The 20,603-nt window shown below is 47.0% G+C and overlaps 1 protein-coding gene across 1 annotated transcript in view; it reads left to right on the forward strand.

Annotated features, from left to right (window-relative positions):
- The window catches only part of wnt6b (wingless-type MMTV integration site family, member 6b), an 81,572-nt gene that overhangs the window by 46,322 nt on the left and 14,647 nt on the right, over positions 1-20,603 (forward strand). The window contains exon 3 of the mRNA XM_078227847.1: positions 18,886-19,187. Coding sequence (XP_078083973.1) covers positions 18,886-19,187 — 302 coding nt within the window. The remainder of the gene's footprint in view (positions 1-18,885; positions 19,188-20,603) is intronic.

Raw genomic sequence — 20,603 nt, forward strand, 5'->3', positions numbered from 1 at the left:
TAGGATATTGAATTTGGTGATCAGCCATGATCAAAACGAATGGTATGATTTGATTTGATTTATTATTGTCACATGTATTAACATACAGTGAAAAGTATTGTTTCTTGCGCGCTATACAGACAAAGCATACCGTTCATAGAGAAGGAAACGAGAGTGCAGAATGTAGTGTTACAGTCATAGCTAGGTTGTAGAGAAAGATCAACTCAGTGTGAGGTAGGTCCATTCAGAAGTCTGACAGCAGCAGGGAAGAAGCTGTTCTTGGGTCGGTTGGTATGTGTCCTCAGACTTCTGGTGGAGTAGTCTCGAAGGGTCGAATGGCTTACTCCTGCTTCCAGTTTCTATGTATCTATGAATTGTCATCCTCAACAAATATGACTGTATCAACAACTTGCAAGCCATTCTTCGCGACAAGTCCCAATTTGTATCCATTGGACCTGCTGCTCAAGGTGACCAGACGGCCTTGCTCAACAGTAAGCTAATAAAATGTTTGCTGGACTTGTGCAAGAGTGATGAGTGGCTGTGTGGTTTATATGACAGGTTTGTTCTCAGCTTGCTGCATCACCATATTTATAGGCTGCCGAAGACACACAAAAAGTGATGTTCCTTTACGCAGTACCTTATCTGTGACTGGTTCTGCGCAGTATGAATTGGCCAATTGGTTGGACAAACAGTTGCAGCAAGTTTTCCACATACACGGTGAAGGATTCCTTCACATTTGCAGAACCAGACAGGGCTTGCATATTGACAGTGATGCTGTGCCCATGTACCCTGTGCTGGCCTAGTCAACAATGTTCTACTTAATGAAGACATAGATATGTGCCCTGCAGCACCATATCATGGTGTTCTAGACCCACCACCATTGTGTGAATCAGTATTCATTGAACTCCACTCGCGCAGTTGACTTCAGTTTTAATGACACTGTACAAAATAACTCCTCAGAGGCCAGTGCCGCTTCACCAGATTCCCTTTATTTACAAACTCATAGAGTGCTTCTGGTCCGCAGTCAGAATCTGGAGTGCCAGACGACCTGACACTCACATCTTTATACACATGTGAGACTCCCTGATTGGGCAGGCAATGATGACCTCAATCAGGGAGTTCATACTCTAACAGGCCCATGACATGGGCCTTGCTGAAGGCATTACACTATTTATGCCTAAATAGATGATGTTGCCATGGGATTCCCTCTAGGATGTGGAGATGCCAGCGTTGGACTGGGGTGGACACAATAAGAAGTCTCACAACACCAATTAAAGTCCAACAAGTTTATCTGGCAGCACAAGCTTTCAAAGCACTGCCCCTTCATCAGGTGAGAGTGATGAAGGGGCAGTGCTCCGAAAGAGACTTCTTACTGTGATTCCCTCTAGGCCCAGCTCTCGCAAACATTTTTCTTGGGTTCCATAAGAAACATGTTTTTTGATGCAGTGACACCTAATTTCCTCCCATAGAAACCATAGAAAATTACAGCTCAGAAACAGGCCTTTTGGTCCTTCTTGTCTGTGCCGAACCATTTTTTGCCTAGTCCCACTGACCTGCACTTGGACCATATCCCTCCACACCCCTCTCATCCATGAACCCGTCCAAGTTTTTCTTAAATGTTAAAAGTGACCCCGCATTTACCACTTTATCCGGCAGCTCATTCCACACTCCCACCACTCTCTGCGTGAAGAGGCCCCCCCTAATATTCCCTTTAAACTTTTCTCCTTCCCCCTTGCCTATTTCTAATATTTGGGTGATACGTTTGCGATATCTAAAACCGTAGCAGCAGTCTTCTCTGTTCTGGTCAATCTTTCCTGATAGGTATAACCTGTCAGGATCTGGAGTATCCCAATATATCATCTGTCCCTTGCAACCCATTTGGCAATATGGAGACCCTTGGCTTAAAGAGTAGGTGTACAGAAGGTGGAGTAGTGGAGCACTCAGCTAACATAGGGCCTCACCATGTTGATTCTCACAACCACCGAATGGGCCGATCTCAAGTCAGGCCTCTTATTCAAAGATGCTAACTAAAGGCGGTGAGAGTGGTGTTTATGTTTCCCCCTCAGTGTTCCATTAGGCTTCCAACACTGAACACCACCGCAGATACACAAGTGAGGTGGACACATTTAGAATTGTATTAGAGCAGGAGATACTGACTTCAGTGAGGGAACATCAACACCATTCATTGATTTAACATCCCAAGGTGATTCACAGCAACATCGTTCGACATCGAGACACACAAGATGATGTGATATCTGGCAACCAAAAGTCTGGTCACACATTAATCTAAAGAAGCCTCATAAAGAATGTGTGCGCTGGAAGTAAAGCAGGGAACATATACAAGCCACATGCTGATGTGCCACAGTTCACGCAGGGTGTCTGAGTTGCTGTGGCAACATGCATGTTGCAGTCTGGAGCTATGAATAGTGGTGGTAGGGGCTCCAATTTCCTTTCCAACACACGGCTGATCGGAAATCTCTCCCACTCTTACCACCAACCATTGATGTATACTGGATGGAGTTGCAGGTTTGCCATTGAACCTATTTGTCTGTGTTATGGGCGCACCTTTCCTTGGCCATCGGGTCTTGGAATGAGAGACTTGAACCCAGAGCTTCTGGCTCAGAGGCAGGGAGGTGACCCACTGTCCTGCTGAACCTCCATCTCCTCATACACACCAACTGAAAACTCCCAAACCTTTATCCATTGAAGTCAGCAGCGCTCCATTGTCTGCCTGAGAGTTTTACTCTGCTTTTGTTAGGGGGCAAGACATTGGAATGAAATGGCCTAGGGGTATTATCACTAGATTATTAGTCCAGAAACTCGGCTAATGTTCTGGGGACCCAAGTTTAAAACCCACCCTGGCAGATGGTGGAATTTGAATTCAATAAAATATATTTGGAATTAAAAATCTACTGATGACCATGAAACCATTGTCGATTGTCGGAAAAACCCATCTAATTTCACAGGTGGCACAGTAGCATAGTGGTTAGCACTGCTGCTTCACAGCGCCAGGGACCCAGGTTCGATTCCTGGCTTGGGTCACTGTTTGTGCAGAATCTACACATTCTCCCTGTGTCCTCCGGGTGCTCCGGTTTCCTCCCACAGTCCGAAAGACATGCTGGTTAGGTGGATTGGCCATGCTAAATTCTCCCTCAGTGTACCTGAACAGGTGTCAGAGTGTGGCGACTAGGGGATTTTCACAGTAACTTCATTGCAGTGTTAATGTAAGCCTACTTGTGACACTAATAAATGAACTTTTAAACTTTAATGTCCTTTAGGGAAGGAAATCTGCTGTCCTTACCCGGCCTGGCCTACATGTGGCTCCAGAGCCACAGCAATGTGGTTGACTCTTAACTGCCCTGCAAGGGCAACTGGGGATGGGCAATAAATGCTGGCCCAGCCAGCGACGCCCATGTCCCATGAATGAATTAAAAGATAGAAAGGCTGGCTGAGGGGCCCAATGGGCTGAGGGCACCAGTTTCACCCTCTCCTCCTCCGCTGGTAATAAAATAATACATAAAAATGTTTTTTTTTTGTTGAAATCCGATTGCAACTGGAAACTCTAAGCCAGACATAACAATCCTAAAGGTGAAACCAGTTTGGAATTTGGCAAGATTCAGCTGGAGAATGAATTGTGGGCAAATGCCTTCTCCTTCTATTCAACCTGAAGCTAAATGCGATGCTGTCAAGTGTAGATTACCTAACCAGCCAGAAGCCAACACTTAACTTCTGTGCTGTCCTTTCTTCAAGATACGTGGGTCCCATTCAACATATTCGCAAGAACGCAGCGATCATGTTACCGGCTATCTTATGGAAGGGAGAGAAAGTGGAGGTGAAATACTCGCCGTGTTCCTGGCCGGTTTTTGTAAATGGGAGGTTTATTTCGCAAGGTTTTCCATGTAAATATTCAAAGCGATTTTAAACAAAAAAATTCACTTCAATGTCCTCTCCTGGCACTTGCTGCGAGCGCCTGGCAGGTTGAGGCAGAGACTTGCAGGTAAAATTTGTTCGGAATTTGTGTCCTGAAGCAGAATTGAACTCATCAGTGTTTAGTATTAACACAGCCCGCCCCCTCTCACACAAGCATGCCTCATTGACAGCATCGCTGTACCATTGCACCATGCCATTTTTTTGGGGGGGAAAAAAAACTGCATTCTTCCATGTTTACTTAAGCAGATTAACCCCTTGTGTGCCCTACTTTTGTGGTGCGCAGGTGGGTTATTTCAACAGCCCCTTGCTGCCTCTCACTTGTACAGACACAACCTTATGTGCTCGGTGCTCCTTTTGTTTTTTTGACTTGTACGTTTCCCTTGCTTTACTTCCCCGGCGCATCGTTTTAAAGCGAACATTTTTTTTAAAGGAAGGTCCGTCAAGCTGGAGTAGACTGCCTATTCCTGGGCTCCACACTTCAGGAAGGATGTCCAGGCTCTGGAGAGGGTGTGGGGGGAGATTCACTGGAATGGTCCCAGGCACGAGAGACTTCAGTGAGGAAGCTGGGGGTTGATTTGCTTTCCTTAGAGCAGAGAAGCCTGAGGGAAGATTTGATAGAGGTGTTCAAAATTTTAAAGGGGTTCTGCTTGAGTAAGTAAGGAGGGCATGTTCGCATTGCCAGGAGGGTGGGAATCAGAGGACACGGAATTAAGATCAAAATGAGCAAAGAAAAATAAGAAATTGCACGGTAAATTACTGTGATCTGGAATGGGCTGCCATATGTTATAAACATATTTGTACATGACACACATGGAAAAGGATATGGTGGCACGGTGGCACAGTGGTTAGCACTGCTGCCTCACAGCGGCAGGGACCCGGGTTCGATTCCCAGCTTGGGTCACTATCTGTGTGGAGTTTGCACGTTGTCTGTGTGCGTTTCGTCCGGGTGCTCCAGTTTCCTCCCACAGTCCAAAGATGGGCAGGTTAGGTGCATTGGCCATGTTAAATTCTCCCTCAGTGTACCCGAACAGGTGCCAGAGTGTAGCGACTAGGGGATTTTCTCAATAACTTCATTGCAGTGTTAATGTAAGCCTACTTGTGACTAATAAATAAATTTTACTTTACTTTAAATTTACAGGGCTTTGGGGAATGGGATAGTCCTTTGGGAGTTCCAATACAGGCACAATGGACCAAATGGCCTTATGCTGTATTATACAATTCCAGGAGTGGGCTTTCATTGGCTGGAATTCTCTGGCTATTCACCTCATCAGGATCTTCCAGTCCCAGTGATGGCACCCTCCATGCCCCCCCCCCCCCCCCCCCTTTTCTTTCAAACTTTACCAAGGGATCTGTGGGAAAGTCTGAGGTTATGCACTTTGGTGGGAAGAATGGAGGCGTAGGCTATTTTCTAAATGGAAAACGGCTTTGGAAATCTGAAGCACAAATGGATTTGGGAGTCTTGATTCAAGACTCTCTTAAGGTTAACATGCAGTTTCAGTTGGCAATTAGGAAGGCAAATTCAACGTTAGCATTAATTTTGAGAGGGCTAGAATCCAAGAACAGGGATGTACTTCTGAGGCTGTACAAGGCCCAGGACAGACCCCATTTGGAATATTATGAGCAGTTTTGGGCCCCATACCTATGGAAGGATGTGCTGGCCTTGAAGGGGGTCCAGAGGAGGTTCACAAGAATGATCTCAGGAATGATGGATTTGTCATATGAGGAGCAGTTAAGGAGTCTGGGTCGATACTTGATGTAGTTGAGAAGGATGAAGGGGGATCTGATTGAAACTTATAGAATACTGAGAGGCCTAGATAGAGTGGATGTGGAGAGGATGTTTCCACTAGTGGGAGACTAGAACTCGAGGGCACAATCTCCGAGTGAAGGGACGCTCCTTTAAAACTGAGATAAGGAGGAATTTCTTCAGCCAGAGAGTGGTGAATATGTGGAACTCTTTGCCGCAGGAGGCTGTGGAGGCCAGGTCATTGAGTGTCTTTAAGACAGAGATGGATAGGTTCTTGATCAATAAGGGGATCAAGGGTTATGGGGGGAAGGCAGGAGAATGGGGATGAGAATCCTATCAGCCATGATTGAATGGCGGTGCAGACTCAATGGCCGAATGGCCTAATTCTGCTCCTATATCTTATGGTCTTATGATCTTTTACATTCACTTGACAGGGTAGGCAAAATCTCACCTGAAAGACTGCACCTCAGGCAGTGCAGCATTCCCCCTTTACTCCATCGAAGTGTCAACAAAGTCCCGAGAGTGAGTCTGCAGTCCGGAACCCACTGACTTATTACTTTCAGCTTTCTTGTTTTCTTGAAAGATGAAGGTTGAGGGGTGAAATTCCTTCACCCAGTGAATGGTGAGAACGGATCATAGGAGTGAGGGGTTGAGAGGAATCCGGGGTGAGGGGCAGAGGGAGAATTAGCTTGGTGCGAGGCCTCCGAAGGACATAGGAAAATCGGGCACCTCTCACCCACTTGTCCGATTACCAGTCTGCCTGGCTGGACGAGGGCTGCGAACCCTCCAGCATTGGCCTGGAGCCTCCAGGAAATGAAGATAAATCTCCAGGACACAGTTATGTGCGACTCTGGAGAAAAATCACCAAGAGATTCAAAAAGATTGTTCTTGAAAATTTTCTTTCAACATTTCTCTTTACCAGATATAAATATATTAAAAATTGGGAAAAACATGGCCTTGTGGCCAACAGTAAGACATCAACCAATTGGGCAATGGAACATAAACAGAAGGTGCTGGAAAATCTCAGCAGGTCTGGTGGAAAGAATAAAGATGCCCTCATAAGAACAGGATATGGCGCTCGACTCATCGATCGACAGTTCCGATGCGCCACAGTGAAGAACCACACCGACCTCCTCAGAAGACAAACACGGGACACGGTGGACAGAATATCCTTCGTCGTCCAGTATTTCCCCGGAGCGGAGAAGCTACGGCATCTCCTCCGGAGCCTTCAACATGTCATTGATGAAGACGAACATCTCGCCAAGGCCATCCCCACACCCCCACTTCTTGCCTTCAAACAACCGCACGACCTCAAACAGGCCATTATCCACAGCAAACTACCCAGCCTTCAGGAGAACAGTGACCACGACACCACACAACCCTGCCACTGCAACCTCTGCAAGACGTGCTGGAGCATCGACACGGATGCCATCATCTCACGTGAGAACACCATCTACCAGGTACACAGTACCTACTCTTGCAACTCGGCCAACGTTGTCTACCTGATACGCTGCAGAAAAGGATGTCCCGAGGCATGGTACATTGGGGAAACCATGCAGACGCTATGACAACGGATGAATGAACACCACTCGACAATCACCAGGCAAGACTGTTCTCTTCCTGTGGGGGAGCACTTCAGCAGTCACGGGCATTCAGCCTTGGATCTTCAGCTATGCGTTCTCCAAGGCGGCCTTCACGACACACGACAGCGCAGAGTCGCTGAGCAGAAACTGATAGCCAAGTTCCGCACACATGAGGACAGCCTAAACCGGGATCTTAGGTTCATGTCGCACTACCGGTAACCCCCACAGCTTGCCTCCTGGACTTGCAGAATCTCACTGGCTGTCCTGTCTGGAGACAATACACATTTCTTTAACCTGTGCTTAATGCTCTCTCCACTCACATTGTCTGTACCTTTAAGACTTGATTAGCTGTAAAGATTCACATTCTAATCAGTATTCTGTAACTTGATTTTGTGTCTCTGTGTGCCCTGTTTGAGAGCAGATATCCACTCCATCTGACAAAGGAGCAGCGCTCCGAAAGCCAATGGCATTTGCTACCAAATAAACCTGTTGGACTTTAACCTGGTGTTGTTAAAACTCTTACTGTGTTTACCCCAGTCCAACGCCGGCATCTCCATATCAGGAAAGAATAGAGCCAACATTTTGAATCTGGATGACCCTTCACCAGCTCTAATGAAGGGGAGGCGATGGTCCAGTGGTATTATCGCTAGACTATTAATCCAGAAACTCAGCTAATATTCTGGAGACACGGGTTCAAATCCCTCCACGGCAGCTGGTAGAATTTGAATTCAATTAAAAATATCCGAAATTGAGAATCTATTGATAACCATAGAATCATTGCTGATTGTTGGAAAAACCCATCTGGTTCACTAATGTCCTTCAGGGAAGGAAATGTTCCGTCCTTACCTGGTCTGGCCTATATGTGACTCCAGAGCCACAGCAATGTGGTTGACTCTCAACTGCCCTTGGGCAACTAGGGATGGGCAATAAATGCTGGCCAGCCAACGACGCCCATGTCCCGTGAATGAATAAAACAAAATCTGCCGTATTTTGCTTATATGATTTGGTAATGAGTCTTTTCTGCTTTCTGATTGGTGTAGGAAGGCCATGTGTCACAAGGATGGATATGTCAGCCGCATTGGCTGGACCGTGGGGCCAAGTCATGTGACAAAATCTCCCGGGAAACATTTAATCACAGTTGACAACCTAGGCTGGACATTCAACACTGGCCTCCCCTAGGGGTGGCGGGGGCGGGGGGGGGGGGGGGGGTGGAGGGTGTTTGGATCCAGACTACGGCCATTTTGTCAAATTTAGCCGCTCCCCTCCTCCAGCCACCTTCCTTCGCAGCCTGGGGTGCAGTGGCGGGGGGTGGGGGTGGGGCTGTAAAATTCCAGCCTATTTTATGGGACACTCTCAACCCTTCTTGACTCAAGTGTAAAATGAGCATTAATGGGCGAGGGGCAAGCTGTAGCCTTGCGGGCGCGAGGAGGGGGGGGTGCAACCTTACTGTAAGATTTGCTTTGACACTGCCTCTCTGACCAGCAGCAAAGGTAGAGGAAAGGGGCAGGGTGAGCTGTGGGGTGATGGCGTGGCGGGGTGAGTGAGGCGGGGGGAACCTGCAGTGTTCAAACTGCAGACTGTCTGGCTCCAGTCAACTAATCACTCACTCACACTGAGTTCCCAGGTGCTACTTAAAAGGGTTCCACTGTACTTAAGTCACCTTATCAATATACCAGAGTTAATGGCATGGCTGCACCAGAGGCTATCCTTACATGTCCCGTTCAGGAGGAATTGGCATATCCTGCTCGCCGACCTTTAACCCATCCATTTTTCACATCTTGAAAAATGTGTGTTTCGGGCTGGAAGCAAGTTTGTGCCCATTCTTCCCCCATCGCTGTTTGTTACTGGACTCCAATTACAAAAAGGGGAAGGGGGGGGGGGGGAGGTGGTGGTGGGGGGAGAGGGGGGGGGGGCATTGATATTGGCATCTGTTCATTTGTAGTGTGTAGACTTTTATCTTCAGGCCCGGATGAAATACGTTCTAGGCAGGATCCGTGTCTGGCTAAAAACCAATGTGGGTTTCCTCCGGGTGCTCCGGTTTCCTCCCACAGTCTGAAAGACGTGCTGGCTACAGCTTGCCCCTCGCCCATTAATGCTCATTTTACACTTGAGTCAAGAAGGGTTGAGAGTGTCCCATAAAATAGGCTGGAATTTTACAGCCCCACCCCCACCCCCCGCCACTGCACCCCAGGCTGCGAAGGAAGGTGGCTGGAGGAGGGGAGCGGCTAAATTTGACAAAATGGCCGTAGTCTGGATCCAAACACCCTCCACCCCCCCCCGCCCCCGCCACCCCCAGGGGAGGCCAGTGTTGAATGTCCAGCCTAGGTTGTCAACTGTGATTAAATGTGCATTGACCCGAACAGGCGCTGGAATGTGGCGACTAGGGGAATTTCACAGTAACTTCATTGCAGTGTTAATGTAAGCCTTACTTGTGACTAATAAATAAACTTTTACTTTAGGAAACTGTGCGTGGAGGAGATGGGAGATGCCAGCTTGCTTGAGCTTTCTTTTACTCTCCCCTTCCCTTCCACCACCACTCCCTCCGCTCCCCGCCCCCGGCATCTTCCCCCATTGCAATCTAAACACAGGGACTGGGCACTTCAATTCAATGTGGTTCAGGGGGTGCGTGAAGAGGATTTTCCTCAGCACATATGTTCCGTCATCCCTTTGAGGAGGGGGACTAAGCGTTGATATTTAAGATTGGTGGCTCAGGTCAGCATTCAGAGAGCGAGAAGAATTCTCCTCTTCCCAATGCGCATCACAGTCTCGAGACGCCGCACACTGTCTGGAGCAAGGGTTCAAGTCAAGGTCAGGTCAGTCAGGCTGATGTTTAGCCTGGGGAATAATGAGAAGGATGAAAATCTCACCAGCTACCTTCACACCGAAGGAGTGCAAGCGGCAGAGAGTGGGGGAAGGGGGGAGTGCACAGTTCTGGTCACCCTATTATCGAAAGGATAAACTTAAACTAGAAAGATTGCAGAAAAGATTTACTAGGATGCTACCAGGACTTGATGGTTTGAGTTATAACGAGAGTGGATAGACTGGGACAGTTTTCCCGGGTGCATAGGAGGCTTAGGGGTGATCTTATAGAGGTCTATAAAATAATGAAGGGCATAGATAAGGTAGATAGTCAATATCTTTTCCCAAAGGCAGGGGAGTGTAAAACTAGAGGGCATAGGCTTAAGGTGAGAGGGGAGAGATACAAAAGGGTCCAGAGGGGCAATTTTTTCACACAGAGGTGGTGAGTGTCTGGAACGAGCTGCCAGAGGTAGTAGTAGAGGCGGGTACAATTTTGTCTTTTAAAAATCATTTCGATAGTTACATGGATAAGATGGGTATAGAGGGATATGGGCCAAATGCGGGCAATTGGGATTAGCTTAGGGGTTTAAAAAAAAAGGGCAGCATGGACAAGTTGGGCCGAAGGACCTGTTTCCATGCTGCAAACCTCTATGACTCTGTGAGTCTCGAAATGTTACACTGCACAACTGGAAACAAAGGTCAAAACTCTCGACTCAAGAGAAATGGGAATTTAAAGAATTTTAAAATAATTTTTTGGGGATGTGGATGTTGCTGGCAAGCACAACATTTATTGCCCATCCCTCGTTGCAACAACTGAGGGTCAACCGTTTTGTTGTGGATCTGGAGGCCAGACTGGGTAAGGATGGTGGAACCAGATGAGATTTTACGAACATGCGAATGAGGAGTAGGAGTAAGGCTACTTGGTCCCGCTCCACCATTCCAGGATCATGGCTGCTCTGATTGTAACCTCTACCCCACATTCCTGCCGACCCCCAATAACCTTTTGCCCCTCCCCCACCATGTTTACAACAATCGATAATAATTTCACAGTCGCATTGCTGAGGCTAGCTAGCTCTAGATTTTAATTTCACCGGCTCCCATGTGGGATTTGAACCTGCGTCTCTCGCTTGGGCCTTGGGATTACTTGTACCAATGACATTACCACTACGCCGCTGTCTTTAAGACTCTGAATGAGTTTGTTAGGGACGACATGGTGAAAATGCTCCTAATTGCACTGAGTCCCGAACAAGGGGATATACCTGAAATATGGTCAAATCAAATCAGAAAGGACCAAAGGGAACTTGGGGTGCATGTCCAAAGATCCCTGAAAGCAGCAGGACAGGTAAATAAGGTGGTTATGAAGGTATATGGGATACTTGCCTTTAGAGCTTGTGGAATTCATTGCCACAGGAAGTAGTTGATGCCCAAACATTGAATATATTAATCAAAGGTTATGGGGAAAAAGCAGGATTAGGCGATTGAGTTGGATGATCAGCCATGATCGTAACAAATGGTGGAGCAGCGCGAAGGGCCAAATGGCCTCCTCCTGCTCCTGTTTTCTATGTTTCTATTAGTCAAGGCATAGACTATAAGAGCAGGGAGGTTATGATGGAGCTGTATAACACGCTCATTAGACCACAGCTAGAGCACTGTGTGCAGTTCCAGTCACCACACTGTAGGAGGGATGTGATTGCATTAGAGAGGGTGCAGAGGAGATTCACCAGGATGTTGCCTGGGCTGGAGCGTTTCAGCTATGAAGAGAGGCTGGTTAGACTGGGGTTGTTTTCCTTAGAGCAGAGAAAGCTGAGGGGGGATCTGATCGAGATGTGCTAAATTATGAGGGACATAGATAGAGTGGAGAGGAAGAAACTTTTCCCCTTAGTAGAGGGGTCAATAACCAGGGGGCTTAGATTTAAGGTAAGGGGCAGGGGATTTAGAGAGTATTTGAAGAAAAAATGTTTTCACCGAGAGGGTGGTGGGAATCGGCACGGTGGCACAGTGGTTAGCGCTGTTGCCTCACAGCCCCAGGGACCCAATTTTGATTCCTGGCTTGGGTGACTGTCTGTGTGGAACATAGAACATTACAGCGCAGAACAGGCCCTTCGGCCCACGATGTTGCACCGACCAGTTAAAAAAAAACTGTGACCCTCCAACCTAAACCAATTTCTTTTCGTCCATGAACCTATCTACGGATCTCTTAAACGCCCCCAAACTAGGCGCATTTACTACTGATGCTGGCAGGGCATTCCAATCCCTCACCACCCTCTGGGTAAAGAACCTACCCCTGACATCGGTTCTATAACTACCCCCCCTCAATTTAAAGCCATGCCCCCTCGTGCTGGATTTCTCCATCAGAGGAAAAAGGCTATCACTATCCACCCTATCTAAACCTCTAATCATCTTATATGTTTCAATAAGATCCCCTCTTAGCCGCTGCCTTTCCAGTGAAAACAATCCCAAATCCCTCAGCCTCTCCTCATAGGATCTCCCCTCCATACCAGGCAACATCCTGGTAAACCTCCTCTGCACCCTCTCCAAAGCCTCCACATCCTTCCTGTAATGTGGGGACCAGAACTGCACACAGTACTCCAAGTGCGGCCGCACCAGAGTTGTGTACAGTTGCAACATAACGCTACGACTCCTAAATTCAATCCCCCTACCAATAAACGCCAAGACACCATATGCCTTCTTAACAACCTTATCTACTTGATTCCCAACTTTCAGGGATCTATGCACACATACACCTAGATCCCTCTGCTCCTCCACACTATTCAAAGTCCTCCCATTAGCCCTATACTCAACACATCTGTTATTCCTACCAAAGTGAATTACCTCACACTTCTCCGCATTAAACTCCATCCGCCACCTCTCGGCCCAACTTTGCAACCTGTCTAAGTCTTCCTGCAAACTACGACACCCTTCCTCACTGTCTACCACACCACCGACTTTGGTGTCATCAGCAAATTTGCTAATCCACCCAACTATACCCTCATCCAGATCATTAATAAATATTACAAACAGCAGTGGCCCCAAAACAGATCCCTGAGGTACACCACTTGTAACCGCACTCCATGATGAATATTTACTATCAACCACCACCCTCTGTTTCCTATCCGCTAGCCAATTCCTGATCCAATTTCCTAGATCACCCCCAATCCCATACATCTGCATTTTCTGCAGAAGCCTACCATGGTGAACCTTATCAAACGCCTTACTAAAATCCATATATACCACGTCCACTGCCTTGCCCCCATCCACCTCCTTGGTCACTTTCTCAAAAAACTCAATAAGGTTAGTAAGGCACGACCTACCTGCCACAAAACCATGCTGACTATCACCTATCAATTCATTACTCTCCAAATAACTATAAATCCTATCCCTTATAATTTTTTCCAACATCTTGCCGACAACAGAAGTGAGACTCACCGGTCTATAATTCCCGGGGAAGTCTCTGTTCCCCTTCTTAAACAATGGGACAACATTCGCTAACCTCCAATCTTCTGGTACTATACCAGAGGCCAACGACGACCTGAAGATCAGAGCCAGAGGCTCTGCAATCACTTCTCTTGCCTCCCAGAGAATCCTTGGATAAATCCCATCCGGACCAGGGGATTTATCTATTTTCAGACCCTCCAGAATATCCTGCACATCCTCCTTATCAACTGTAATACTGTCTATTCTACTCCCTTGCAACCCAGTGTCCTCCTCAGCTATATTCATGTCCCCTTGCGTGAACACCGAAGAGAAATATTGGTTCAATGCTTCACCAATCTCCTCCGGTTCCACACATAACTTCCCTCTGCCATCTATAACTGGCCCTAAACTTGCCCTAACCAACCTTCTGTTCTTGACATACCTATAGAACGCCTTAGGATTCACTTTAACCCTATCCGCCAAAGTCTTCTCATGTCCCCTTTTAGCCCTTCTAAGCTCGCTCTTCAACTCCCTCTTAGCCAATCTAAAGCTTTCTAGTGCACTACCCGAGTGCTCACGTCTCATCCGAACATAAGCCTCCTTTTTCTTTTTAACCAACAAAGAAACTTTTTTGGTGCACCACGGTTCCCTAGCCCTACCAATTCCTCCTTGCCTGACAGGGACATACCTATCACAGACTCGCAGTAGCTGCTCCTTGAAAAAACTCCACATGTCGGACGTTCCCAGTGTGGAGTTTGCACATTCTCCCCGTGTCTGTGTGGGCTTCCTCCGGATGCTCCAGTTTCCTCCTACAGTCCAAAGATGTGAGGGTTAGGTGGATTGGCCATGCAAAATTGTCAGGGGTAAATGGGGCTGTGGGGATAGGGCCCGGGTGGGATTGTGGTTGTTGCAGACTCGATGGGCTGAATGGCCTCCTTCTACACTGTAAGATTCTATGATTCATGACAGAGGTGGGAACTCTCGCAACATTTAAGAAGCATTTAGATGAGCACTTGAAATGCCAGAGCACTCGTGGCTACAGACCAGTGCTGAAAAAATGGGATAGATACTTGATGGCTGGTGCTGAGATGAAAGGACCTCTTTCAGTGTTGTAAAACTTGGGTTGAACAGATTGGGCCCATTCGAGTTTAGAAGAATAAGAGGTGATCTTTTTGAAACATCTCAGATCCTGGGGGGACTGGATAGGGTAGATACTGGGAGGATGTTTCCGCTTGAGGGTAGAGATTAGAACCAGGAGACACAGATTAAGAATAAGAGATCTCCTGTTTAGGGCGGCATGGTAGCACAGTGGTTAGCACTGCTGCTTCACAGCTCCAGGGACCTGGGTTCGAATCCCGGCTTGGGTCACTGTCTGTGTGGAGTTTGCACATTCTCCTCGTGTCTGCGTGGGTTTCCTCCGGGTGCTCCGGTTTCCTCACACAGTCCAAAGATGTGCGAGTTAGGTTGATTGGCCATGCTAAATTGCCCCTTAGTGTCCCGGGATGCATAGGTTAGAGGGATTTGCGGGTAAATATGTAGGGATATGGGGATTAGTAGGTAAATATGTAGGGCCTGGGTGGGATTGTGGTTGGTGCAGACTCGATGGGCCGAATGGCCTCTTTCTGCACTATAGGATTCTATGTCTATTCTATGTCCATGACAGAGATGAGGAGAAATGTATTTTCTCAAAAGTGGTTAGTATATGGAACTGTTTCCTCAGAAAGTAGTGGAGGCTGGATCATTGAATATATTCAAGACAGAGTTAGTCAGAGAGGGGTCAATAACCAGGGGGCAGAGATTTAAGGTCAGGGGCAGGAGATTTAGAAGAGATTTGAGGAAAAATGTTTTCACCCAGAGGGTGGTGGGAATCTGGACCTCACTGCCTGAAAGGGTGGTAGAGGTGAAAACCCTCACAGCATTTAAGAAGCATTTAGATGAGCTCTTGAAACCCCATGGCACACAAGGCTACGGACTGAGTGCTGGAAAATGGGGGCACGATGGGAGATTGACAGAAAAATGGAGTTGAGATCACAATCAGGTCAGCCATGATCTTATTGAATGGCGGAGGTGGCTTGAAGGGCTAAATGGCCTCCTCCTAATTCCTTTTTTTTGTGCTCCAACGTGGGATGATCGGAGCCGATTATTTTGACGGGCGGCTTGATACATATATGAGGGGTAAAGGAATAGATAGATACAGGGGCAAGGTGTAAAGTGGTCATCAAAGTGAAGGAAGTTCATGTAGAGTTTAAACAGTGGCAGAAATTTGAGTGGCCTCTCTCTGTCTTCTTTGTTGGGTTTATTTTCCCAGGAGAGGAATAATATCACGAGGTCTTTGCTAATTTTTTCCTTTTTACAAATCTATAGAAGTTTTCATAGTCCGTTTTGATGTTTCTGGGTAGTTTACATACATATGCTATTTTCTTTTTCTTTATCGGTTTCTTGGTTCTTCTTTGCTGAATTCTAAAATGCACCCAATTCTTATTCTTACTACATTTTTTGTACATTTTTGTACATTTTAGGTCATACTTTTGACCTAATCCAATCTCTTGTGAGCCATGGTTGAATCACTTTTCTGGTTGGGATTTTTGTGTCTCAAAGGAATGTATATTTATTGTAAACCATGCATTAACTCTTTAAATGTTAGCCATTGCCTATCTACCATCAAATCTTTTACTGTAATTTCCCACTTTACCACTGCCAACTTTCCCCTCATACCCACGTAATTTACTCTTTTTAGATTAAAGACCTTAATTTTGGATTGAACTACATCACTTTCAAACTTTATTAAAATTCTATCATATTATGATCAGACTTCCCTAAAGCCTCCTTTACAATGACGTATCAATTAGCCCCTTTTCATTGCAAAATGGCCTGTTTTCTAGTTGGTTCCACAGCATGCTGTCCTAGGAAACCATCTCGTAAATATTCCAGGAATTAAGTAGACGTGGAGTGGATGCTTCCGCTGGTGGGACAGTCTAGGACGAGAGATCATAGTCTTAGGATAAGGGGTGGCAAATTTAAAACAGAGTTGAGGAGAAACTACTTCTCTCAAAGGGTGTGAATCTGTGGAATTCGCTAGCCCAAAGTGCGGTGGATGCTGGGACAGTGAGTAAATTTAAGGAGGAGTTAGACAGATTTTTAATTGGTAATGGGTTGAAGGGTTATGGGGAGAAGGCAGGAAAATGGGGATGAGGAGCATATCAGCCATGATCGAATGGCAGAGTGGACTCGATGGGTTGAATGGCCTAATTCTGCTCCTATATTTTATGAACTTAATATGCAGATTGAAATCATAGAATCATAGAATCCCTACAGTGCAGAAGGAGGCTATTCAGCCCATTGAGTCTGCACCGATCCTCCAACAGAGCATCCTACCCAGGCCCTATCCCTGTATCACCACATATTTACACCATTAATCCCCCTAACCCATACACCCTGGGACACTAACTGGGAAATTAGCATGGCCAATTAAGCAAACCTGCACCCCTTGATTGCAATATTGTCCTTGTTACATGTATCTCTAATTTTCTGATTTATACTGCACCCTACATTATTACTGCTGTGTGATGGCCTATAAATAACTCCACCAAAGTACATTGCCCCTTGCTGCTTCTCCACCCAAACTGTTTCTACACCTTCATCTGCCGATCCAATATCTTCTCTCACTCACAAAGTGACCTCTCCCATTGTGCATAGCACTCCCTCCCTTCTTTATACTTTTTGTCTGTCCTTCCTAATTATTGGATACCTTTGAATATTCAGTTTCCAGCCTTGGTCATTCTGCAAGCACGTCCGCACAATGACAATAAGATTCTACGGGCCGTCCCACCCGCCATGGGAATCGTAGCGGGTGAGGAGCGGAGCATGCAAAGGTCCGTTCACCTCGGGCAGGATTTTCCAGTTTTGTGGTAAGTGCAGGCAGCACGGTGGCACAGTGGTTAGCACTGCTGCCTCACAGCGCCAGGGACCCGGGTTCGATTCCTGGCTTGGGTCACTGTCTGTGTGGAGTTTGTACGTTCTCCCCGTGTCTGCAAGGGTTTCTTCCGGGTGCTCCGGTTTCCTCCCACACTCCAAAGATGTGCAGGTTAGGTTGATTGGCCATGCTAAATTGCCCCTTAGTGTCAGGGGCACTAGCTAGGGTAAATGCAGGGGGTTATGGGGATAGGGCTTAGGTGGGATTGTGGTTGGCACAGACTCGATGGGTTGAATGGCCTCCTTCTGCACTGTAGGATTCTATGAAATCTCACCCGACATGTTTACTTCCAATTGTGCCAACAATGAATCTACCTTGTTACGAATTCACACTGTGAAGAAATTTTCTGCCTTACATAAGGACTTAAATAAACTATTTGTGTTTAAATCGCACTTTTCACAAATTCAGTACTTCCCAAAGCATCTCACAGTCCATGAAACACTTTTGACGTGTGGTTGCTGCGGTAGTGAAGGGCAATTTGTGCACAGCAAGCTCCCACAACAACAGAGATAAATGACTAGATCACATAGAAGAAACATAGAAGATATGAGCAGGAGGAGGCCATTTGGCCCTTCAAGCCTTTTTTTTATTCACTTATGGACATGGGCGTCACTGGCTGGCCAGCATTTATTGCCCATCCCGAGTTGCCCAAGTACAATCCAGAGTCAACCACATTGCTATGGCTCTGGAGTCACATGTAGGCCAGACCAGGTAAGGACGGCAGATTTCCTTCCCTAAAGGACATTAGTGACCCAGATGGGTTTTTTCTGAGAATTGACAATGGTTTCATGGTCATCAGCAGATTCTTAATTCCAGACATTTTTTATTGAATTCAAATTCCACCATCTGCCGTGGTGGGATTAGAACCCGGCTCCCCAGAACATTTGGGTAGCTCGGTGGCACAGTGGTTAGCACTGCTGCCTCACAGCTCCAGGGAGCCGGGTTCAATTCCTGGCTTGGGTCACTGTCTGTGCGGAGTTTGCATGTTCTCACCGTGTCTGCATATGTTTCCCCCGGGTGCTCCTGTTTCCTCCCAAAGCCCAAAGATGTGCGGGTTAAGTTGATTGGCCATGCTAAATTGCCCCTTAGTGTCCCGGGATGTGTAGGTTACAGGGATTCGCGGGGTAAATGTGTAGCGTTGTGGGATTAGCGTTGGGAGTGGGATGGTTGTTGGTGCAGACTCGATGGGCCAAATGGTCTCCTTTTGCACTGTAGGGTTTCTATGAACTGAACCTGCACCACCATTCATCATAATCATGGCTGATCGTCCAACTCAATAGCCTCATCCTGCTTTTCCCATCCCAGTATAGTATTATGTAACAAATCTAGTCCTCCTGTGAAGCATCTTGGGATGTTTTTGTGATGTTGCGGGTGCTATCTCAATGAAACTTGTTGTTTTATTCAGTAACCCCCCCCCCTCACGATCTTTGCTCTCCACCCCCTTCCTCTCCCCCACCTCACAGATATTCGGGAGACAGCGTTCGTGTACGCCATTACCTCAGCTGGCGTGACGCATGCCGTGACCCAAGCGTGCAGCATGGGCGAGCTGCTACAGTGCGGCTGCGATAGGTCCAGGGGCCGCACGCCTCCCCTGCCCGCCTCGGGAGCCCGGGCAGAGGGCACGGCCTGGGAGTGGGGAGGTTGCGGAGACGACGTGGATTTCGGCTATGAGAAGTCCAAACAGTTCATGGACGCGAGGCGGAAAAAGGGTAAGAGCGACATCCGGACACTGGTGGACCTGCACAACAATGAGGCGGGAAGGCTGGTGAGTTCTCACTCCTACCTCGTTACTTTAAGGTTGCCTTTGGACGGGGTGTGACTTTGCATTGCACGGAACAAGAGACGCATTCACCCTCACCCTGGCCTGTTAATGCACAGCGTCACACTATAGTGAGACGTGGCTTCATTGTCAAGTCCCTGGTTCCAGCATGATGGCTACTACAGCTATACGAACATCAAGGCAAAATACTGTGGATGCTGGAATGTGAAACAAAAACAGAAAATGCTGGAAAATCTCAGCAGATCTGACAGCTCCTGTGGAGAGAGAATAGAGCCAACGTTTCAAGTCTGGATGACCGTCTGAAGGCTCTGACGAAGGGCCATCCAGACTTGAAACATTTGCTCTCTTCTCTGTCCACAGCTATACAAAGCCTTGGCTAATTACCACATGGAATACAGTGGGCACTGTAATTTAGAAAGGATATATTGACCTTGGCATCATAGATAGGGGTTTAAAGGAGTAGTTAGGGGAAGATGGGGTCGATAGGGGCACATAGGGGTAGACAGGGGAAATGGGGTAGATTGAAGAAGATGGGGTAGAGGGAGTAGATCGGGGTAGATAGGGGTAGAATGGGAGAACCAATTTCTGCTAGTTGGAGGATCAAGGCCTTGGGGGCAGACTCTAAAAACTGGTGGCAGATTTTTCAAGAGGAAACACACTGCCAGACAGCTGAGACCAGTTAACGGCCAAGAAAATATATAGGAAAATATTTCCTGCGTAACATGGTAGAGAAATAATAATATTCTTCTTTACAAAGATGCTGTGTTGTTCTCCATGACACGCATGGAGGTTTTAGGGTAGTAAGGTGGACTGAATGTTCTCCTTCTGTGATTATGATACATGAGGTCTTTATGTATCAATTATAGGTCAGGCAGGGTTAGCGGACATTTGTGTCTCACCCTCATTGATCGGATGGTAATCTGGCGGAACGGTTTTCAAAATATTTACAGCGCAGGAACAGGCCATTTGGCCCAAATGGTACATGCTAGTGTTTAGCTTCCTCTCAAGCTTCCTTCCACTCTACTTCATCTTACCCCATTAACGTATCCTTCCATTCCTTTCTCCCTCATGTACTTATGTATCTTCCTCTTAAATCCATCAATGATATTCGCCTCAACTACTCCCAGTCATCGCCAGATCTATCACTCACTGGCTAAAGAGGCTCCTTCTGAATCCCCCTATTGGATTTATTAGTGATCATCTTACATTGCTGCTCCCTGGGCCTGGTTCTGGTCTCCCTTGCAGGTGGAAACATCTTTCCTACGTCTACCGCACCAAATCTTTTCATTTCTCGCTTACTGCAGTACTGCGCCGAGCTACCAATGTGGGTCTGTGAAAATGTGTGAACAAGAGCCCTCGAGAGGGAGAGAGAGAGAGAGAGCCAGTGCTGGAAAATGAGGG

This window comes from Mustelus asterias, chromosome 14 (assembly GCF_964213995.1).
Source record: "Mustelus asterias chromosome 14, sMusAst1.hap1.1, whole genome shotgun sequence".
In the NCBI taxonomy this organism is placed as follows: Eukaryota; Metazoa; Chordata; class Chondrichthyes; order Carcharhiniformes; family Triakidae; genus Mustelus; species Mustelus asterias.